General features: G+C 46.5%; 1 protein-coding gene across 4 annotated transcripts in view; it reads left to right on the top strand.

Annotated features, from left to right (window-relative positions):
* The first annotated feature begins 278 nt into the window (after positions 1 to 278).
* The window catches only part of VMP1 (vacuole membrane protein 1), a 113,405-nt gene continuing 96,239 nt past the window's right edge, over positions 279 to 17,444 (top strand). Inside the window, exons 1-2 of one of the 4 annotated variants that reach the window (XM_083480068.1) lie at positions 279 to 417; positions 16,584 to 16,683. In XM_083480068.1, the coding sequence (XP_083336194.1) occupies positions 16,614 to 16,683 (70 nt within the window). In that variant the 5' untranslated portion in view covers positions 279 to 417; positions 16,584 to 16,613. Of the gene's footprint in view, positions 418 to 910; positions 930 to 8,868; positions 9,080 to 9,172; positions 9,251 to 16,583; positions 16,684 to 17,444 lie in introns of those variants that run through there. The other 3 variants (XM_083480071.1, XM_083480070.1, XM_083480069.1) reach the window with 3 other exon arrangements.

Genomic DNA, 17,444 nt, shown 5'->3' with positions numbered 1-17,444 from the left:
TGCGTGACGCCACACGCACACCGACCAATCGGAAAGCGCGCTTGCCAACTGAAATAGATGTCTATATTTCTCTCTTCCCAGCCCCCTCCCGCCTTTTTTTTTTAAAAAAAATATTTCCTTTCCCTGTAATGAAGCTGAGAAGAGAAAGACGAGATCCGAACAAGGAAGGCGCGTGAGGAGACGCCGCCGCCGCGCAGGAAATGACGTCACCGCGCCCGGAAGCGACGGGGAAGAGACCGGCTTTCCGGTCGGTGGGCGGGGCCGAGCGGAGAGCCCTCCCCCGACTTCCGGGTTGGCCCGAAGCCCGGAGGTAACATCAAGAGCGGCTGGAGGAGGAGGAGGCGGAGACGGAGGAGGAGAGGAAGAAGCCGGACGGAGCCGGGGCTGCCGCGCGCCTGTGGGAAGAGAGCGAGCGAAGTAAGCGGCGGGGGTCTGAGGGGGGGCGGCCTACGCTGCCTACGGGTCCCCCGGAGGGACACACGGGGCAGGCGAGGCGAGCGCGGAGTCTCTCTCCCCCCCCGCCCCCGTTCCTGCGCTTTTATTATCCTGTCAGGAAAGGCAGGGAGGGACCCCGGCGGTGGTCTCGGGGTGGGGAGGCTTCCCCTCTCAAACGGTTCTCCCTCCTTCGGTTTCAGAGCTGCCCGTGGGCTGTGCCTAACCCAAGTTCTCCTCAGAGTAGAGCCATTGGAACCAGCAGGGTCTCAGCCCGCCTTCTCAATGGGTCTACCCTGAGAAAGGTCAGCGCCGGATACAACCCAATGGACCTGAGTTAGTGATAGAATTGTCGAGTTGGAAGGGACCACCAGGGTCATCTAGTCCAACCCCCTTGCCCAATGCGAGGCTCGAACCCACGACCCTGAGATTAAGAGCCTCTTGCTCGACCGACTGAGCTAGTCGTGTGCTTTGATTTCAGTGGGTCTTCTCTGAAGGTAGGCGGGAGCTGGGCAGCGTCTGTTGTTTGTGGCGTGGGAGTGGGGGGTGGACTTCTCTTTCTTCATCTAGCTCTCTTCTTCAGTTGGGGGCAAGGACCCTTCTTGTGGCTCCAGTGTGGAGGGCAGTGGTTGGTGGGTGAGATAAAGAGCCAGGTTCAAATTCTGCCTTGAAACCCAACTAGCTCTGTCTGTTAGTTCTGCTCAGAGTAGACACAGTGAAATGAATGGATGCACGTTAGGCATGTCCATTGAGATCAATGTGCTTGATCCAAGCATGGCTAAGATTGGATGCAGTCTTCTTATATAAATAAATAAAAATAAAGACCAGCTCTCTATTAACTTGTATTTGAAATCTAAGTAACTACTTAAGCTTGTATCTGACTTAATGCCAAGTGTGTATAAGATTGCAGACTTAAGTCTCATTGAGGACAGTGGAACTTCTTAGTGTACAGGCATAGATTTGTACTGCAAGTCATCTCTTTGAAAGCGAATGGGTCCGCACTGAGTATGATTCGTAGTACAAACGTATGCTTGCTTACTCAGGAGTATGCCCCATAGAGTTGAGTGGGACTTACTCCCGGGTAGCCGAGTCTCTACTCAGTTACACCATCAGTTTTTTCTTTAATTTGGTTTATTTTATATACATTCGATTATCTTCTCAATGTCCATGGGCTCTTCATGGAAGCTCTTATTTATTTAATCTTCTGTATTTTGCAGTATGTAGATATTTTAAAGGGGACAGGTCTTTGCCCCAAGGAGCTTACCGACTAAACATTGAGAGTGTTAGAGACACATTAACAGCAGGGATTGAAATATTGGCACGTGTGTTTGTGTATACTGAGACATCGTTTCTGTTTGGTATGAAGAATTGAGTGTGGAGCGGGAAGGATTTCAATTATTGATTACTTAACGGAAATGAATGTTTTGGACTTGCGTGTTAGTAGAGCAGCCAAACCCAGTTGCAGTTGTCACCTAACAGTTGGAAAGAGGAGCTTTTCGTTGGTGCAACTTGTGTCAGGGTGTCATCAAGGAGAGAACAGCCTTTCCAATTATTAAAGATCTAAAAATTTGGACAACTGTTTTTCTTGTATGCTGAAAGTATGAATGCACTTTGGGAGACAATTCCACTTATTTTCCCATCACACGGGGGGGGGGGGCACAAGGCCACGGGGTGCTAGTGAGACAAGAAGGGCAGCAATCCTCCTTCCATGAACCAGGCTCACTGCTTTCATTTCTATCCCCAGGCTCACCACTTTCTTTCTTTAAAAAAGAGTAAGCTTCTGGCATTTATAGAACCTGAGATGCAAGGCAAAATATACAGATACCGTGTGTAGGAGAGGCTAGCCCGCTCCCTGGGTTTCAGTGTTTTACTCCCCACAACCTCCAAAAATTCCTGCAGACACTCGTACATAGGCTGTGGGTCATGAGGCACAGGGAGAGAGCAGCTGGATAGCTGCTGTGTTGTTATTTTTAAGTAACTATTTCTGCTGCCTTGGCTTGTCATGCCACAATACTGCAAGGATTAGAAAATGTGCACCTGCTGAAATTCCCTCTTTTGGCCACCTGAGATCTCTTGTGAAGTTGAAACATGGTAAAGACAGTCTCTTCTTAGGAGTCTTACAAAGGTGAATCGTAGAATTGTAGAGTTGGATGGGACCAATAGGGTCATTTGGCTAACCCCCTGAAATGCAGTAATCCTGGGTGGGCTCGAACCAGCAACCTTCTGGATAACAGCTAGATGGGATAGTGATGATGCTACTACCCTCTCTATCTTCTTCTTTGCCCCCAGTTTACAGTGGTACCTCGGGTTACATACGCTTCAGGTTACACACACTCCGCTAACCTAGAAATAGTGCTTCAGGTTAAGAACTTTGCTTCAGGATGAGAACAGAAATCAGGCTCTGGCGGTGCGGCAGCAGCAGGAGGCCCCTTTATCTAAAGTGGTGCTTCAGGTTATGAACAGTTTCAGGTTAAGTGCGGACCTCCGGAACGAATTAAGTACTTAACCCGAGGTACCACTGTACTGAACAAAATATTCAACTTGTTTCTGGGGTGTGTCACACACATGCTCGCACGCACACATTCCCATTGCCACAACATTCCCACAGGAATGTTGATTTCCTCACTTCACTGAGGTGGCAACAGCTTATTGCCCTGTTAAGAGCAGCCAGGCTAATGCCCCTTTCTACCCACTCACCTTAGATAATACTTTGGGTGCCTCCTCATGACCTCATGTCATTCTGACTTGCTTGCAGGGAGGCTAGACAATGTTGTTTCAAAGCAAGCATTACCCCCACACTTTCCATCATTTTCCTCATTGCAAAAAGCCCCGTATTTTTGGGAAGCGGATTTGTTGTTCAAGACCTCCCGGTCGCCTTCAGTTGCACAACCTGGACTTGCCTGTTTGCACTTGAACCCCAACCGAAAATAGCAACAGGCCAGAAGTGCCCTTCAGACTCAGTCTCTGGTAGTAATAAAAGAGATCAGTTTTCTTTCTGGCTTTCCCCTGATCCCAGCCCTGGCTGACAGTGTTTGGGTAGTGTCTCGCAAGCTAGCAGTGAAACTTTAGAACGAGGAAATCGGTGGTTAGATTCTTTTTTAATTGTTGTTTTCAAATTGAGGCTCGACTGCAGCCCTCTCTTTTTTCAAAAGGTCAATTTGAGGTAGAATCTCTCTTCAAGACCTTCACACCAGAACAGTCCCTCTCCGCGTTCCTGTTGCTCCCTCTGGTGTCTGAATCTAGCATCGTTCTCATCTAGCCTCTGGATTTAGCCTGCTTTCGAAGAAAGGAGTCCTCTGAACTTAACACAATTCAGATCAGGCTGTAATGCTGATTTATGGAAGATGTTTCTGATGGGTATTGTAGAGGCAGGAAGCTGGCACACTTTCGCAGAAAAGCTGTGAGGTTTTTGGCATTGATGATTGTACAACTTAGCATTCATGTATAGGTTCAGTCAAGATGCTAGCTGGGCTCATCCTATATCAGCCAACATGGTCCCTTCCAGATGCTTTGGACTACAACTCCCATCAGCCCCAGCCAGCACATGGAGTTGTAGTCCAAAATTGGTGAAGTCTGTCTTATATAGTGGTACCTTGGGTTAAGTACTTAATTCGTTCTGGAGGTCCGTACTTAACCTGAAACTGTTCTTAACCTGAGGCACCACTTTAACTAATGGGGCCTCCTGCTGCCGCCACACCGCCAGAGCACGATTCCTGTTCTCATCCTGAAGCAAAGTTCTTAACCCGAGGTACTATTTCTGGGTTAGTGGAGTCTGTAACCTGAAGCGTATGTAGCCTGAAGTGTATGTAACCCAAGGTACCACTGTACTGTAATTTTTTTAGGTATGATATCCAAGCTTATCTCAGTACTTTCTCTACACTTGGGAAACTGAGATGAATTCTCTGTTTTTGATTGTCAGGCTCCAATCCTGACGTCACAGAAAATATAGCTAAGTTCCTCACTTTAGCCATCAAAACAGGGTCAAAATTATTAAAAGGAAGATAAGTTCAAAGTCAAAACCTCCTGTATTTTTAAACTGTTTCCGGCTGTTTATTTTGTTTCACAAGATTTATATACAGCTTAATTGTAATAAAGCCTCAAAGCGGTTTACAAAATGAAGAAAGCAATAAGATTATCAGTATAAAGCAGTTAAAACCTACGTTATTTAAATTATTTTAAAAGTAATTAAAACAAACTGTAACCTGATTAACACACACACCAACATTCCATATGTCTGGAAAGGCTTGCCTAATCAAAAATATTTTTGTAGACACTAGAAGAAGTACAGTGAAGTCTGCCTGTTTCAATAGGCAAGGAATTCCAAGATCACTTTCTGTTTATGAGTTTTGTTGTCTATTTATTTTAAAAGGTACAATTTGTGGGTGTATACCCTGTTTCCAGACCCCCTGCTGCAGTTGTAGTAGTGCCATTATTTCAGTCTTTGATCATTTTGTAAAATCTAAAAAGCAGCCCTGAAAGTTAGTTAGCTTTCTTCTTCCCAGTATGTGGATGAAGAATTGGAGCTGAGAGTGTTCTGTTAGTCCCCTGGCAAAGGCAAGATTTGAATGGGGCAGCCCTCTGCCTTTGTGGCCACGTGCTTCTGTCCACAACATTGACCTCTTAATGCTTTGCACATTATACTTCTGTGAGTGTGTGTATAAGTGGAAAAATGCTTTGGGAGTTTTGCCAGGAAGTGGCGTTTAAAAATGTGAGAAATCGACTATAAGCCACTGCTTATGTTTGTGTGTGCTGTGGATCTCTCTCATTGATCTTGTTATCTTTGTTAATTGACAGGCTGGCTTTGTCTATCCGAAATACACTACCGCCAGAGAGAGGATATAATTGTAAAAAGCGATTGCTCAAAGTTGGTACAAAGTCTCTCTCAAGACAGAGTCCAAAAGGCTTAATATTGGATCTTCGTGTGGTTTTTCACAGAGAACAAGGTCCACTTTGAATCCTTTAAGACTCAAAGGTTTCAAAGATAACCTGGTTCTGTCTGTTCTTTCTCGATAACTAGGCCTTTGGCTGAGTGAATATTCTGTGGCCTTTTAAATGTGTGTGTGGGTAGGTGGGGATTATTGCTTTTATTGTTATTATTATTAATTTTGTGTTCTCGTTTGATATTTTTATGCTGAGAGCTTCAGATGAAATGTGGTACGAAAATTTAATTAATACCACTACTACTAATGATGTATCTTGCTATCTGTTAACTCCTTCATCCTTGCCATTTCCCTCCTGCGCGCTTTCTGTGTTTATTAAAAATATTGTGGTGGTGATTGTGAGCTAAGAGCCGGTTCAGATCTCTCCTCAGGTAGGAACTTGCCAAAGTCATCAAGAGCCAATTCACACTAAACAGTCAAAGCACATTCAACACACATTTAAAGCACGTGACTTCCGCAAAAGTATCCTGGGAGCTGTAGTAGGTGAAGGGTGCTGGGAACTGTAGCTCTGTGAGGTGGAACTGCAGTTCCCACAATTCTTTGGGGGAAGTAATGTGCTTTAAATGTGTGTTGGGTATTGTCAGAGCTGCCCGAGGTCCCAGCTCACAAAGGACCAACGCCACTTCGTTGTTATATACAAAAGTCTTTATTGAAGTTCATTTTCGCTTTCACAGCCGCAGCGTGCAGCTCTACGTCTGAAACTCTAGACCGCTGAAGCTCCGTCTGAATCTCCTCCCCCCAGACACCAGTTTAAGACTCTAGCCTTGCTCCACCTCTTCCTTTGCTCTTTCCTCCTCTGGGTCCGCCTGTCAGCTGGGGTTTCGCCCTTCCTCGACTCTTCTGACGCTGATTCCCCTGAGTCTTCCCCCTGCTTCCGGCGGGCTTTAGGACCTGGTTCCCGATCCGGGCTTTCTGCTGTTCCGCGCGCCTGTACATTCGAACTTGGCGCGCGCGCCCAGCCGGCAACCTTCCTCCTGACCGTTACACTGCTCCCGTCACTGCTTCCCCCTTCGGGGAGGCTAGCTGGACCTGACCTCCCCTCCGTTCCCCCACTCTCCGATAGAGGCGTGGTCAGCCCTGACTCATATTCTCTCCCTGCTGGAGGAGACGCTGGCCCTGACACATGTGACTCTCCCCCCCCCCCCACTACGCTCTGGTGGGGAAGCTGGTCCTGATCTCCAGCTGCTGCTTTGGGAGTCCCCGCTGGCCCCTTGTTTCTGGTGCGTTCCCCCTGGGACCCCCCTTGCCCTGACCATCGGCGCCTCCTTCTGGGAATCTTCTGATTCGCTGGAGAAGCTCATGGAATCTCTCGGGTCACTGTCATACTCCCCTACGCTGCCCTCAGATCCTTCCCCTTCGCTCTCCATTTCCTCTCTCCCCTGTGCCTCTGTTCCTGAGCCCCTGACAGGTATGCTTTAAATATATGATGTGGATCTGTTCTGGGTGTTTTTGGCCAAGGGAGCCTCTATCTTCCTCAGGTTCAGCCCCATCTGCATTATTGGGGCATATTAGTGTAATTTATATCCTGCACCTCCACTATAAGTGTGTGTTGTCCGGGTAGCTAACAGATCACTTACAGAACAGTAATCCTGCTCCAGTAGGTCTCTTATGTTATTCTTCCTGCTTTCTGTAAGATTCGGAAATGGCGTCCCAAACTTTGTCATTTATACTCTTTTTAATAATAATTTTTATTACATTTTCTGCTTTACAATTTCAAATAAACATTTTGCAAACTTTAAAATATCCAATGACTTCCCTTCTTCTCTTTCCGTGGTTCATTTTACCATGGTTCATCCCTGCATATTTTACAATAGCCATTCAAATCAATTTTCCACTATTACATTCATCAATAAGTATTTACTCTGCTGAATGTTGAATTTATCTTAATGCTGCCAGCATTTTCAGTTATTTGCCATATACTCAATAAACATTTTCCAATCTTCTTTAAACACATGTTCTTCTTGCTCTCTTATTCTATATGTTAAATCTGCAAGTTACGCATATTCTGTCAACTTGAGTTGCCAATTCTCTTTAGTTAGGACTTTCCACTTTTTGGCTAACAAAACATGGGCCATAGTTGTTGCATACATGAATTAGCTTTTCTGACACCTGGGGATTTCAGTCTGGGTTATCCCCAGCAGAAAGGACTCTGGGTTTTTTGGGGGGAAAAGTAATTTAAACATTTTTTTCAGTTCATTGTAAATCATTTCCCAATGCTCTTTTACCTTTTTGCATGTCCACCACATGTGAAAGAACGTTCCCTCCACATCTTTACACTTCCAACACTTATCTGATTCTGTCTTGTAAATCTTAGCCATCCTACTCGGAATTAAATACCATCTATGAATCATTTTCAAATATTTCCCTTTCAAAGAATAACATGCTGTAAATTTCAAGTCGCTTTTCCAAAGTTCCTCCCAGAGGTTAAGATCTATATTGTGTCCTATATCTATTGCCCAGTGCGTCACTGAAGCTTTAACTAGGTCGTCTTTTGTTTCCCATTCTAATAATATCTTTGTCATTTATACTCTTATTCCAGTTCCTCCCACCCCCAAACACCCCCCCAATCCATTCATAATAAGGGGAAAGGTTATTCAGTCAGTCTTTAAAGTTGATTGATGTAGTGAGGATTTCTTCACTTCATTTCAAACTCATTTATGAGAGTGAGAATCAAAGCTACAGGAGACCTTGCGTTTCCTAACACCGGTTGGTGTGTGCGTTTTCTTTCTCCCTTTGCTGAGACACCATGTTCATTCATGAGCAGCTGTGTTGCCATAGAATTGGCGGGTAGAATTGCTGGGGGTTGAAGAAGGGGAAAGTGTGATGGATTTTAAAGCTTCTGACTTGCGAGGAGCAGAATTTGTGAGCTAAATATAGCCTCCTCTGAGTTGGAGGGTTAGAGATGAAGCGAGAGACTAGCCCCTTGGTATCGAAGCTGGGTTTCACTGGCTTTTGATCGCCGAGGCCCTCATTTTTCCTTCTGTGGTTTAAAACTGGGGGCTGCGTTTGGAGTATTGATTGGAAAGAGGCAAGCACGAAACAGTGAGATCTTGGGTGCATTTGCACCTTGCGCTAAGCCACGGTTAATGGTTTCCTCTGAACGTGCTGATCAATTCTACATCGTTTCCCCCTCCTCCCCTTACAACATGAGAGCAGCAAACCAAAGTCCTCGGCCTCACATTAGGTCCAAACCGTGAGTTGCGGTTTCTTTTACAAACCACCATTGGTAAGCCATGACTTTTCATCCTAGTTTGGAGCAAAGGAAATCAGATTTGATGTCATGCTGGACTAAGGATTCTAAGAACTGGGGTTTGTTGCTCTGAGTCACTAGCAAGGAGGAGCAGAACAGAAGCAATCCGCACGTTCCCAGTAAATCATTAACCATAGCTTTCATAACCCACAAATGTAGCGGGTAGGGAAAATGTAGCAGCAGGCATTCTCTTCAGGGCTGGCGATATTTATCTATCAGAAGTGATTGAATGATCTGATCACAGCCAGTGCAGGGGCAGAATGGAATTGGGCAACACCCTCACCCCAGTTGAGTCCAATTGCTCATGCGTCGCCTCCTTCCCATGACTCATGCAGAGACACAACGGACAGCCTCCTGCTCGCGGCTGGCAGTTCTGCAGCCCTTCTGCATTGAGAGCAGTTGTCAAATCCAGTTGATGTAGAGATGGGGCAGAATTTTCCACTCCGAATGGAAGGAGGTAAGGCCAGGGCAGGAAGTCATTTGGAGATTAGCGATATCTTGCTGCATGCTTGTGAGTCCTGGGACATGATTTAAGTGTGACTCATTTGGACCATGGCCCCATCAGGTGGACATCTCAGCATGGAAAAGAGCCATTCTTGCTGATAGATCATCTGCTTGCATATGGTAGGTCTCGAATCCAATTTCTGGCGTTTCCAAAGGGGGGGCTGGGAAAATATTTTTGCCTGAAATCCTGCATGCCAACCAGTCATACCTAGGAATAGAGGAAGTTGCCTTAGATACATTTGTCCATCAAGCCCAGTGTTGTCCACACGGGCTGCCAGTCTCTCTCAGCCTTATGTGGAAGTGCCAAAAGACCTAGGCGTGTAGAACAGTGCTGCTTCATGACCTCCTTGAGTGTTTTTCTTTGGCTAGAATGTGTCTGTGATCGTTCCTCTTTCTTGCCTGGAAAGGAGTGTGTGCCCTGAAACTAGCTTACTGGACAAAAGGTAAAGCTTATGCTTCTGGCATGTGGCCCCGAGGAGGTCCCCAGAAAGGAATGTGGCCCTTGGCCTGAAGAAGGTTCTCTACCCCCCTGGGGTAGACAGTGTTAAGCTAGGTGGAACAATGGTCTGGCTACAAATGACGCATCACTGCCTGTTGAATGAAGCATTTGCTGTGTAACCTTCTAACAGCCTCTGGAACGGAGGAATCTCACCACTATTGAGTCTGGAAGGGAAAATAAATCCATGAAAGTGAGTGTCTCTGCTTTAGCCGTCACTGATAATGATACAGCAGGCCATTATTTTTTCACCCCTTGTTAGTTTTCCAGGTTATTCTTGTTCAGCCAAGTAAGGACAGCGTATAAGAGTCAGGCTGGCGGTGTCCCTGGTTTAATATTCTATTTTTTGACAGCAGCTGGTTCCAAACTGGGATTTCCCAAAGCTTGGGAGTGGAGGCGGGGAAAGAAGGGGAGGGGGGGGACAGGTTGGGAGGATTGATGGGACGGCTTGGCAACCCCCCAAGCCCACGGGGGGGGGGAGACATATCTGTTGACCCTTTGCTAAGTCATAGGAGGCTTGTCAATGGGCAGCCAGGCAGCTGGGAAGGGGAATCGTAGCTGTGCTATGCTATGCATTCAGAAGAGCCTTGGCATTTCCAGCTGAAAGGAGCTCAGGAGGAAGTGGAACCTGGAAATAAGTTCTTCCTGAGACCTTAAGGAGACTCTGCCACAGGGAATAGATGGGCCTCCCCACCCCCACATGCTTTGAACCAGGCATCCCCCAACTCGGCCCTCCAGTTCTTTTGGGACTCCAACTCCCATCATCCCTAGCTAACCGGAGCAGTAGTCAGGGATGATGGGAATTGTAATTTTTTTGGGGGGGGGATTTTTTCCCCTAAAAAGCTGGAGGGCCGTTTGGGGATGCCTGCTTTGGACTATGTCAGCTTTGGCTGGCATGCCCAGCAACCAGGGATGATGGGAGTTGTATTTCCAGCAACACTTGTGGAGGGCATCAGATTGGGTGTGAAAGACTGGACAAGGTGAACTTTCGGTCTGATCTGGCTGAGCTTTTCAACACAATCCTGAAAGCTAAGCTGAGAGCCAGTGTTTTTTTAAAAAAGGAGTTAGACCAGGTGTGGGCATGAATCCGCCCTTGAGGCCGTTTCTCCGTTGTCTCCGTCTCCAGCCTGATGCCATGTGCAGTGTCAGATGGGGGGGGGGCATGTAAGTTGTTCCTTTGCAAGCAGGGCTTGCTGATTGGTGCAGAAGGCAAGTCCTTCTCAGATCAGCTGCACCAGTGGAGCTGGGGCGGCTCGCTGTCAGCACGGACCAGCTGATCGGCTTTATCATCCCTTTTGAAGGTGTGTGAGCCCTGCTTTGCCCACTCGCAGGTCCAGTCTGAACCCAAACCGCACCTGAAAACAAACATCCAAGGAGCTAACTGCTTGGTGGTTTTGGCAAACCGCTTTGGAATTGTCACCTGATGTCGTATTGATGCCTGATTTGGCCCACGGGAAGTTGGTCAAGGGTAGGATCTGGTCAGCCTTGTGGATCTGGGTCATAATGCTTGGGGGGTTATGTCCATCAACAGGTGTGTTACATGACAGCTCAATGGACTTCCCATAAGCATCTTTCTGGCCACTGTAGGAACTACAAGGCCCGTTGGCCTAATCTGGAAAGATCTTCTCGAGGTCTTAAACATGGTTTCTTGAGAGAACTGGGGAAAGTGAACTTCTGAGTTGGAGATGAGCTGAAGAAAACCATCTGTGATACCAACAACCTGAAGAATAATGTGAGGTCAAAGGGTCTGTCAAATCTAACATGTTGTTCCTTTGCCAGGCTTAAAGTTATATCCCGTTTCCCTGAGACAGGGGACGTGTCGTCCTCCAGTTGACTATAACTCCTCTCATTCCTGATAGTTGGCCTTGTGGGGAATGGAATGGAGTATCTTGGGAAAGGGTGGGACTGGCTTGCTGGAAGGCCGAACAGGAGCACTCCATGGCACATTTTGTTTTGGTTCATCTTTAAAGTCCAGTTCAAGTTTCCTAGCCTGCCAGTCCCCATATATCTACGTAACATTGGTCACAGCAAAAGGCCCAAAGTGGGAAGGAAGCGGCACCCTTCAGTTTTACAAAAGCTTGCTTACCTGGTCACCCGAGGTGAACTTTATTTCATCCCAGGCGAATAGCTTTTGCCAAATCCCTTTGGAAACAAACTAACCTTTCCTTCTCTTTCTGACCTCCTTGTCTCCTGCCAGAGCTGGATCCCATTCTCTCAGCCCCACCCACGCAACCGCCAGCTTCAGACCTGATAAAAAACAAAAAGTAGGACACCCCATTTGGGCCAGATTAAGCAGGCGCCACCCAGGGAATGTGTCCTGTTGTGCAATCGGTGCTTGTACAATGAGCTAATGATTGTGGGTCGTCCTGCTTTTCCAGTAACTAAAATATAATGTAATGTTTAAACTATGTTGCCATGTCTCTTGGTTGTGTTACAGTTCGGGGGGGGGGAATGAACATAGCAGGACATGAGCCCGTCAGTTGCTAAACATCTCTGCCAGCTGATCTTGGGCCCAGGCGACCACCTGTTCTCTCTCCCTAAAGGTCCCCTAAGGACATCTGACATCCCTGAGGCCCTTTCAAAGTGTTACTTAGCTTAAGGGGATTGGATTTTGCATTCTTCAGGGGAGATGGCTCTGTCACTATTTTCAAGAGGACTCTCTGGGTGTTCGGGGAGAATTCCCCCGCCCTTCTCTCTCCCCCCAGCCCTGCCTTAAGGAAGCACATAGACTTGTTTACAGCAGGGGGCATTAACCTCTGGCGTTTCTGGGACTACCAGAAGACCCACGTCACACACTTAAAAGCACAACCTGGATAGCTCAGCTGGTTAGAGCGCGGTGCCGATGAAGGCAAGATCGCAGGTTCAATCTCCATATGGGACAGCTGCATAGTCCTGCTGTTGCAGGGGCTTGGACTGGATGATCCTCAGGATCCCTTCTAACCCTACAATTGTGCGATTCTGTGATCCAGTGCACATTCAAAGCACATGGCTTCTCCCCTCCGCCGCCCCACAAAACCCCAAGAATACTGGGAACTGTAATTTGTTCAGGATGCTGGGAATTGCACTCTATGAGGGGGAATCCCAGAATTATTCGAGGGGTGTCACACACTTTAAATGGGGATTGTATGTCCTTTAAGTACATGGTGCGGCTCCGTGACCATTGGGCTGATGGGATTTGGAGTCCAAAATCATCCGGGAGGCATTACAATTCTCACTTTTGTTTGATGGGTTCAGCCATTCAGCCGTACCTGAGAGAGAGAGAGAGAGAGAGAGAGCCCTTCCGCTCCCTTTGCTGCCAAAGTAACTTCTTCGTTAAGTTGTGTTGTGCCAGTTTTTGGGTGCCTTTCAAGGATGTCCTAATTTTTTGTCCTAAATTTTTGTTCTAATTGAATGTTTCCTTTTGGGTGTTCATAGTGCTAAAAATATACAAGGATTTTTTTAAATAATAAAAAAAACCCCTTTCCACACCACCCTAATAGTTTGTCTGAAGAAACTTAATGTCTCAACCTTGTAAAACTGGTGTTCATTCTACACTGCGTCCTGGGTGGGCTCTCGTTTCTCTCTCTGGAACTCGTAGAACTTTCCTTCAGCACTTAACAGACCCTGGGCTGTTTCGTTCCTTTGAGAGCAAGACGGGCAAAGGCACAAAGAGGTATATTAAGGCTCAGTTGGGAAAATTGGTTTATTCGGTTTGGGGTTGAATTTATCTGGTGTTATATTCATAATGCAGCAATTCTGTTTTTAAAAAGTCTGCCTGTTTACTCCAGGGGCAGAAAGGATGGCAGGAGACCTCAATTGCCTGGTCAGCCAAGCACCTAAAAACATGCCTAGGAATTTTAAGGGTTAGGGCTCGATCTGCTCGGGTCTTGCTGCTGAAAGTGCTGAAATGTTCCTCCGGTTTGCTGGGAGTGTGGGGGAGAAGGGAGTACGTTGTTGGGGTGTTGGTGGTTTGTTTGTTTGTTTGTTTGTTTTCTTGCTTGCTTGGTTGGTTTGTTTCTCTTAATGAACTTGTATTTCAGCTTGTTTTAAAGTGTGGCTTTGGTGATAAACATGGATTTAGTGATAAGACGGTTTGTTTCCTAAGAAAATCCTGCTTTTTTAAGTTGCTATAAACCACTTGGTTCTTTCAACTTTGCTTGGATAAGCTTGCTATAAAAGAAGACCAACGTTGGTGGAACAGATGGCATGGGAGATAACGTGCTTGCTGGTGGTGGTCTGTGCAGAGCCAAAGGGAAGGACTAGTGGAGCCTGTTCAGGGGGGGGGGGGACCTGTGGACTCCATTAGCCCCAGCCAGCGGGGATGATGGAAGTTGTAGTCCAGCAACATCTGGAGGGCCACAGGTGCCCCACACCTCCCCTGGAATTTTCCTAATAACCCCCTGCAATGTGGAAAAGGGGTTCCCTGGTGGATGAGTCCATGCGTATTCCCTGAAAGACAGGGCTTTTATTTTTTTTAAATGCTATAGAATTAAATACAGACGGTCATTCACCCTCGCTAGATTCAACGTGCTGCCATCTGCCTTATTGCAGGGCAGATTCGAGGGTAAACCATACATGGAACGAGTCTGCCCCTGCAGCTTGATGGAGGTAGAAACTGTCTCTCATGTCTTGTTACGCTGCCGTTTCTACGGGGATATACGCTCGGTATTTATCACTCCTGTTATTCAGAAATCTCCAAATGGGTCCGAACTTCAACGTCTAAAACTCGTGGCAGAGGACAAGGATCTAGAGATCACGTTAAGGGTGGCCAAATTCTGTGCGACTGCCATAAAACTTAGGGAACAAGCTGTACTACCAAAATCATTAAGGTTTTAAATGATAATTTCAGGTTATATTTTAGTGATCAAGATTTAATATACCGGTATATTTTTAATTGCCGCTATATCTGAATTGTCTCTGTTATACCCAATTGCAATTCAATGTATTCCTGTTGTGTTTTATGATTTTCCTGATATTGTAAGTGAGCTGGAACTGGTCTGTGACTGTAATAATAAAATTCTATTCTATGCTATAGAATTATGCTTACAAGTAAGGTCCCCCCCTCCCCCCCCCCCGCTGAGTCTTTGCCCTGAATATGGGTTACTCGTGGAAAGCTATTATCCTCTTGCCGCTCTCTGTTTTTAGTGGTTTCCGTTGGTAGCAAGTAACTCTCGAAGCACCAGAAGGGATTTGGAAGGCAAAGCTGAAAAGTCAGAAGATGTTTGATGCAGAAAGGGATTCTTCTTTCCAGGCAAACTCGCATGTTTGCCTGTCATTGAGGTCAGGAAATGAGACTCTCCTCTGGGTGTCCTCATCACTCTTTCAGGGCAGCCTTGTTTGTGGAACTACCCACCACCACCCAACAGGTCTACGGTGGGGATTTCAACCTGGGATTCCCTGCACACCGATATAGCACATCTGGGCTGTTGAATAAAGCCAGCTATCCGTGTACCAGAAAGTTGCACGGCAATTGGCACCCGCAAAATTAGGACTTTGATTTAGAGAGTCCTGAGGTCGTGGTTGGAGTAAGACGTTCGATTTGGGAAGATTGATCCGGAGGTGTTTTCTGGTGTATATGATCAGATTTTGCAGAAAGTAGTTGGTTCGTGTGACTTTCTGCTCTCAGCCTTAGTTCAGCCTCCACCAGTTTCTGCACTCCTTCGGGTGCAACTCCCATCAGAGTGCATGAGCTGGGGAATTTGAAGTTTAGACCAGGGGTCAGCAACCTTTTTCAGCCATGGGCCGGTCCACAATCCCTCAGACCATGTGGTGGGCCAGACTATCTATCTATCTATCTATCTATCTATCTATCTATCTATTTTGGGGGGGGTGAATGAATTCCTATGCCCCACAAATAACCCAGAGATGCATTTTAAATAAAAGGACACATTCTACTCATGTAAAAACACACTGATTCCCGGATCGTCTGCGGGCCGGATTGAGAAGTTGATTGGGCCAGATCGGGGGATCCGGCCCCCGGGCCTTAGCTTGCCTACCCATGTCTTAGATCTTAGGCAATCAATAGAAAAATCATGGGGTGTTTGGGGGGGTTGTGTTTTTGGGGTTTGTCTGAAAAAAGATACCCTGCAACTTGTTTTCCGGGTTTCCCTAAGAAAAACACTCCACAATTTTGGGGGATCCCTAAAAAGAATACATGGCAACCCTACTTTAAGAGCCCCCATCAGCAGATGATCCTGTGTTGTGAAAAGCTGCAATTTGCTAGTTTGGGCTGCTGTTGCTGCTGCTCTGGAGGGTTTTGCTCTGGCAAAGTGGCAGTCCAAGGATCAGTCCAGGAAGAAGTGAACCCTGCCTCTTCTCTGCACCACTGAACAGACAGTCCGTTTCCCTTCCCTTAAACCTGACGGTTCGCATTTCTCAAAGCTCTTTTTGCTTTGATCCAACCTAAACCAGGTTGCCTACCCCTGGTTTAGACACTGCTTGAGTTGGGGAAACATAGTGAACTTTGGCCTTACATTTACTTCTCCAGGTGGCCTTGTGCTGTCATGAGGACTAGTGTATCTCACCTTTACACTGACCCTTTTTAGATGAGACTTGGGATATTTGATCATACAATATATGGATAAGGGCTCCCTCTGGTGGTTACCATGTATAACATGTAGCCCAATTGAACTTGCAGAAGATGCCGGTCCTCATGGATCTGAATTAAGGGCTGATTTAAATCAGAACATAGGAAGTCATCTTATACAGGCCACTGATCCACCGACCCCAGTATTGTCTACACTGACTGGCAGTGTCTCTCCAGGGTTTCAAGCTGGGGAAATTCCCGGTCCTGTATGGAGATTTTGGATATTGAATCAGAGACCTTTTGAACGCAGTGCAAATGCTCCCCCACTGAGTTACATTCCTTGCTCTGGAGAGGGTGTCAAGTGGAAATGTGGACTCCTGGCCGAATCATCTCACGCTAGAGTCTTGTTTTTGCTGTCGGGCAACTTTTGGCTTAACAGCTTTGTCTCTTTTGAAGGTAGGTCCCCATAAGTGACTGATCTATGAAATGGCAGAGAATGGAACAGACCTGAGGCGCATGGCAATGAGCAAAGAGCAGCACAATGGAAACTTCACAGGTGAGACAGTGAACTGGGATAATGCCTCTTGCTTGCTTGCTTGCATGTATATTGAGGTTGGGGGTATAGAAACCATAGTTTAGTTTTGTTTTTGCATGGTTGGATTGTAGCCTACTGTGCAAATATAAGAGTCTCATCTGCTCTTCTGCCCTGGTTTTGTTTTGTTTTGTTTTTTTGTTTGTTTTGCTTCTGGCCCCACCCACCACGGTCATGACACTAAAGGAAATTGGGATGTGGCAGGAGGAGGAAATTTCTCAGATCTTAAACTTCAGTAAATATCTGTATTAGCTTCGATACTTTTAGTTGAGAGGATCTGAACGCTACTGAGGTGACAGTTGAGTTACTTCATTCTGATTGCTTGTGTTAGACCTACTTTTACTTATTTAGGTAATTGATGTACTGCTTAACTATAAAGATGCAATACAAGAAATCAGTTAAAACTATAAAATCAAACTTCAGGTAGATTCCCCACCCCTGATTTATCTCAGCACTGTCCTGCTGTACTTGATAGCAGTTTTTGGGGTCTTTGATGCTATCTCATCCTCTGAGGCTGATGTGAGCTGGAGTCCAGCAACATGGCAAACTGACTGACACAGATTCAGGCCATTGGGTTGATTCTAGCTCAGTTCTGTCAACACTGGCTGGCAGGGGCTCTCCCAAGATGTCAAGCAGAGGTCTTTCCAGCCCTACCTGGAGATGCCGGCAGATGCTCCTCCACTGAGCTAAAGCGCCCCCCCCCTCCTTACCCATTTTACAATAAA

Source organism: Podarcis liolepis (genome assembly GCF_965112155.1).
Source record: "Podarcis liolepis genome assembly, chromosome: 16".
Taxonomy (NCBI): domain Eukaryota; kingdom Metazoa; phylum Chordata; class Lepidosauria; order Squamata; family Lacertidae; genus Podarcis; species Podarcis liolepis.
This window is presented reverse-complemented; position numbering and strand designations above follow the sequence as displayed.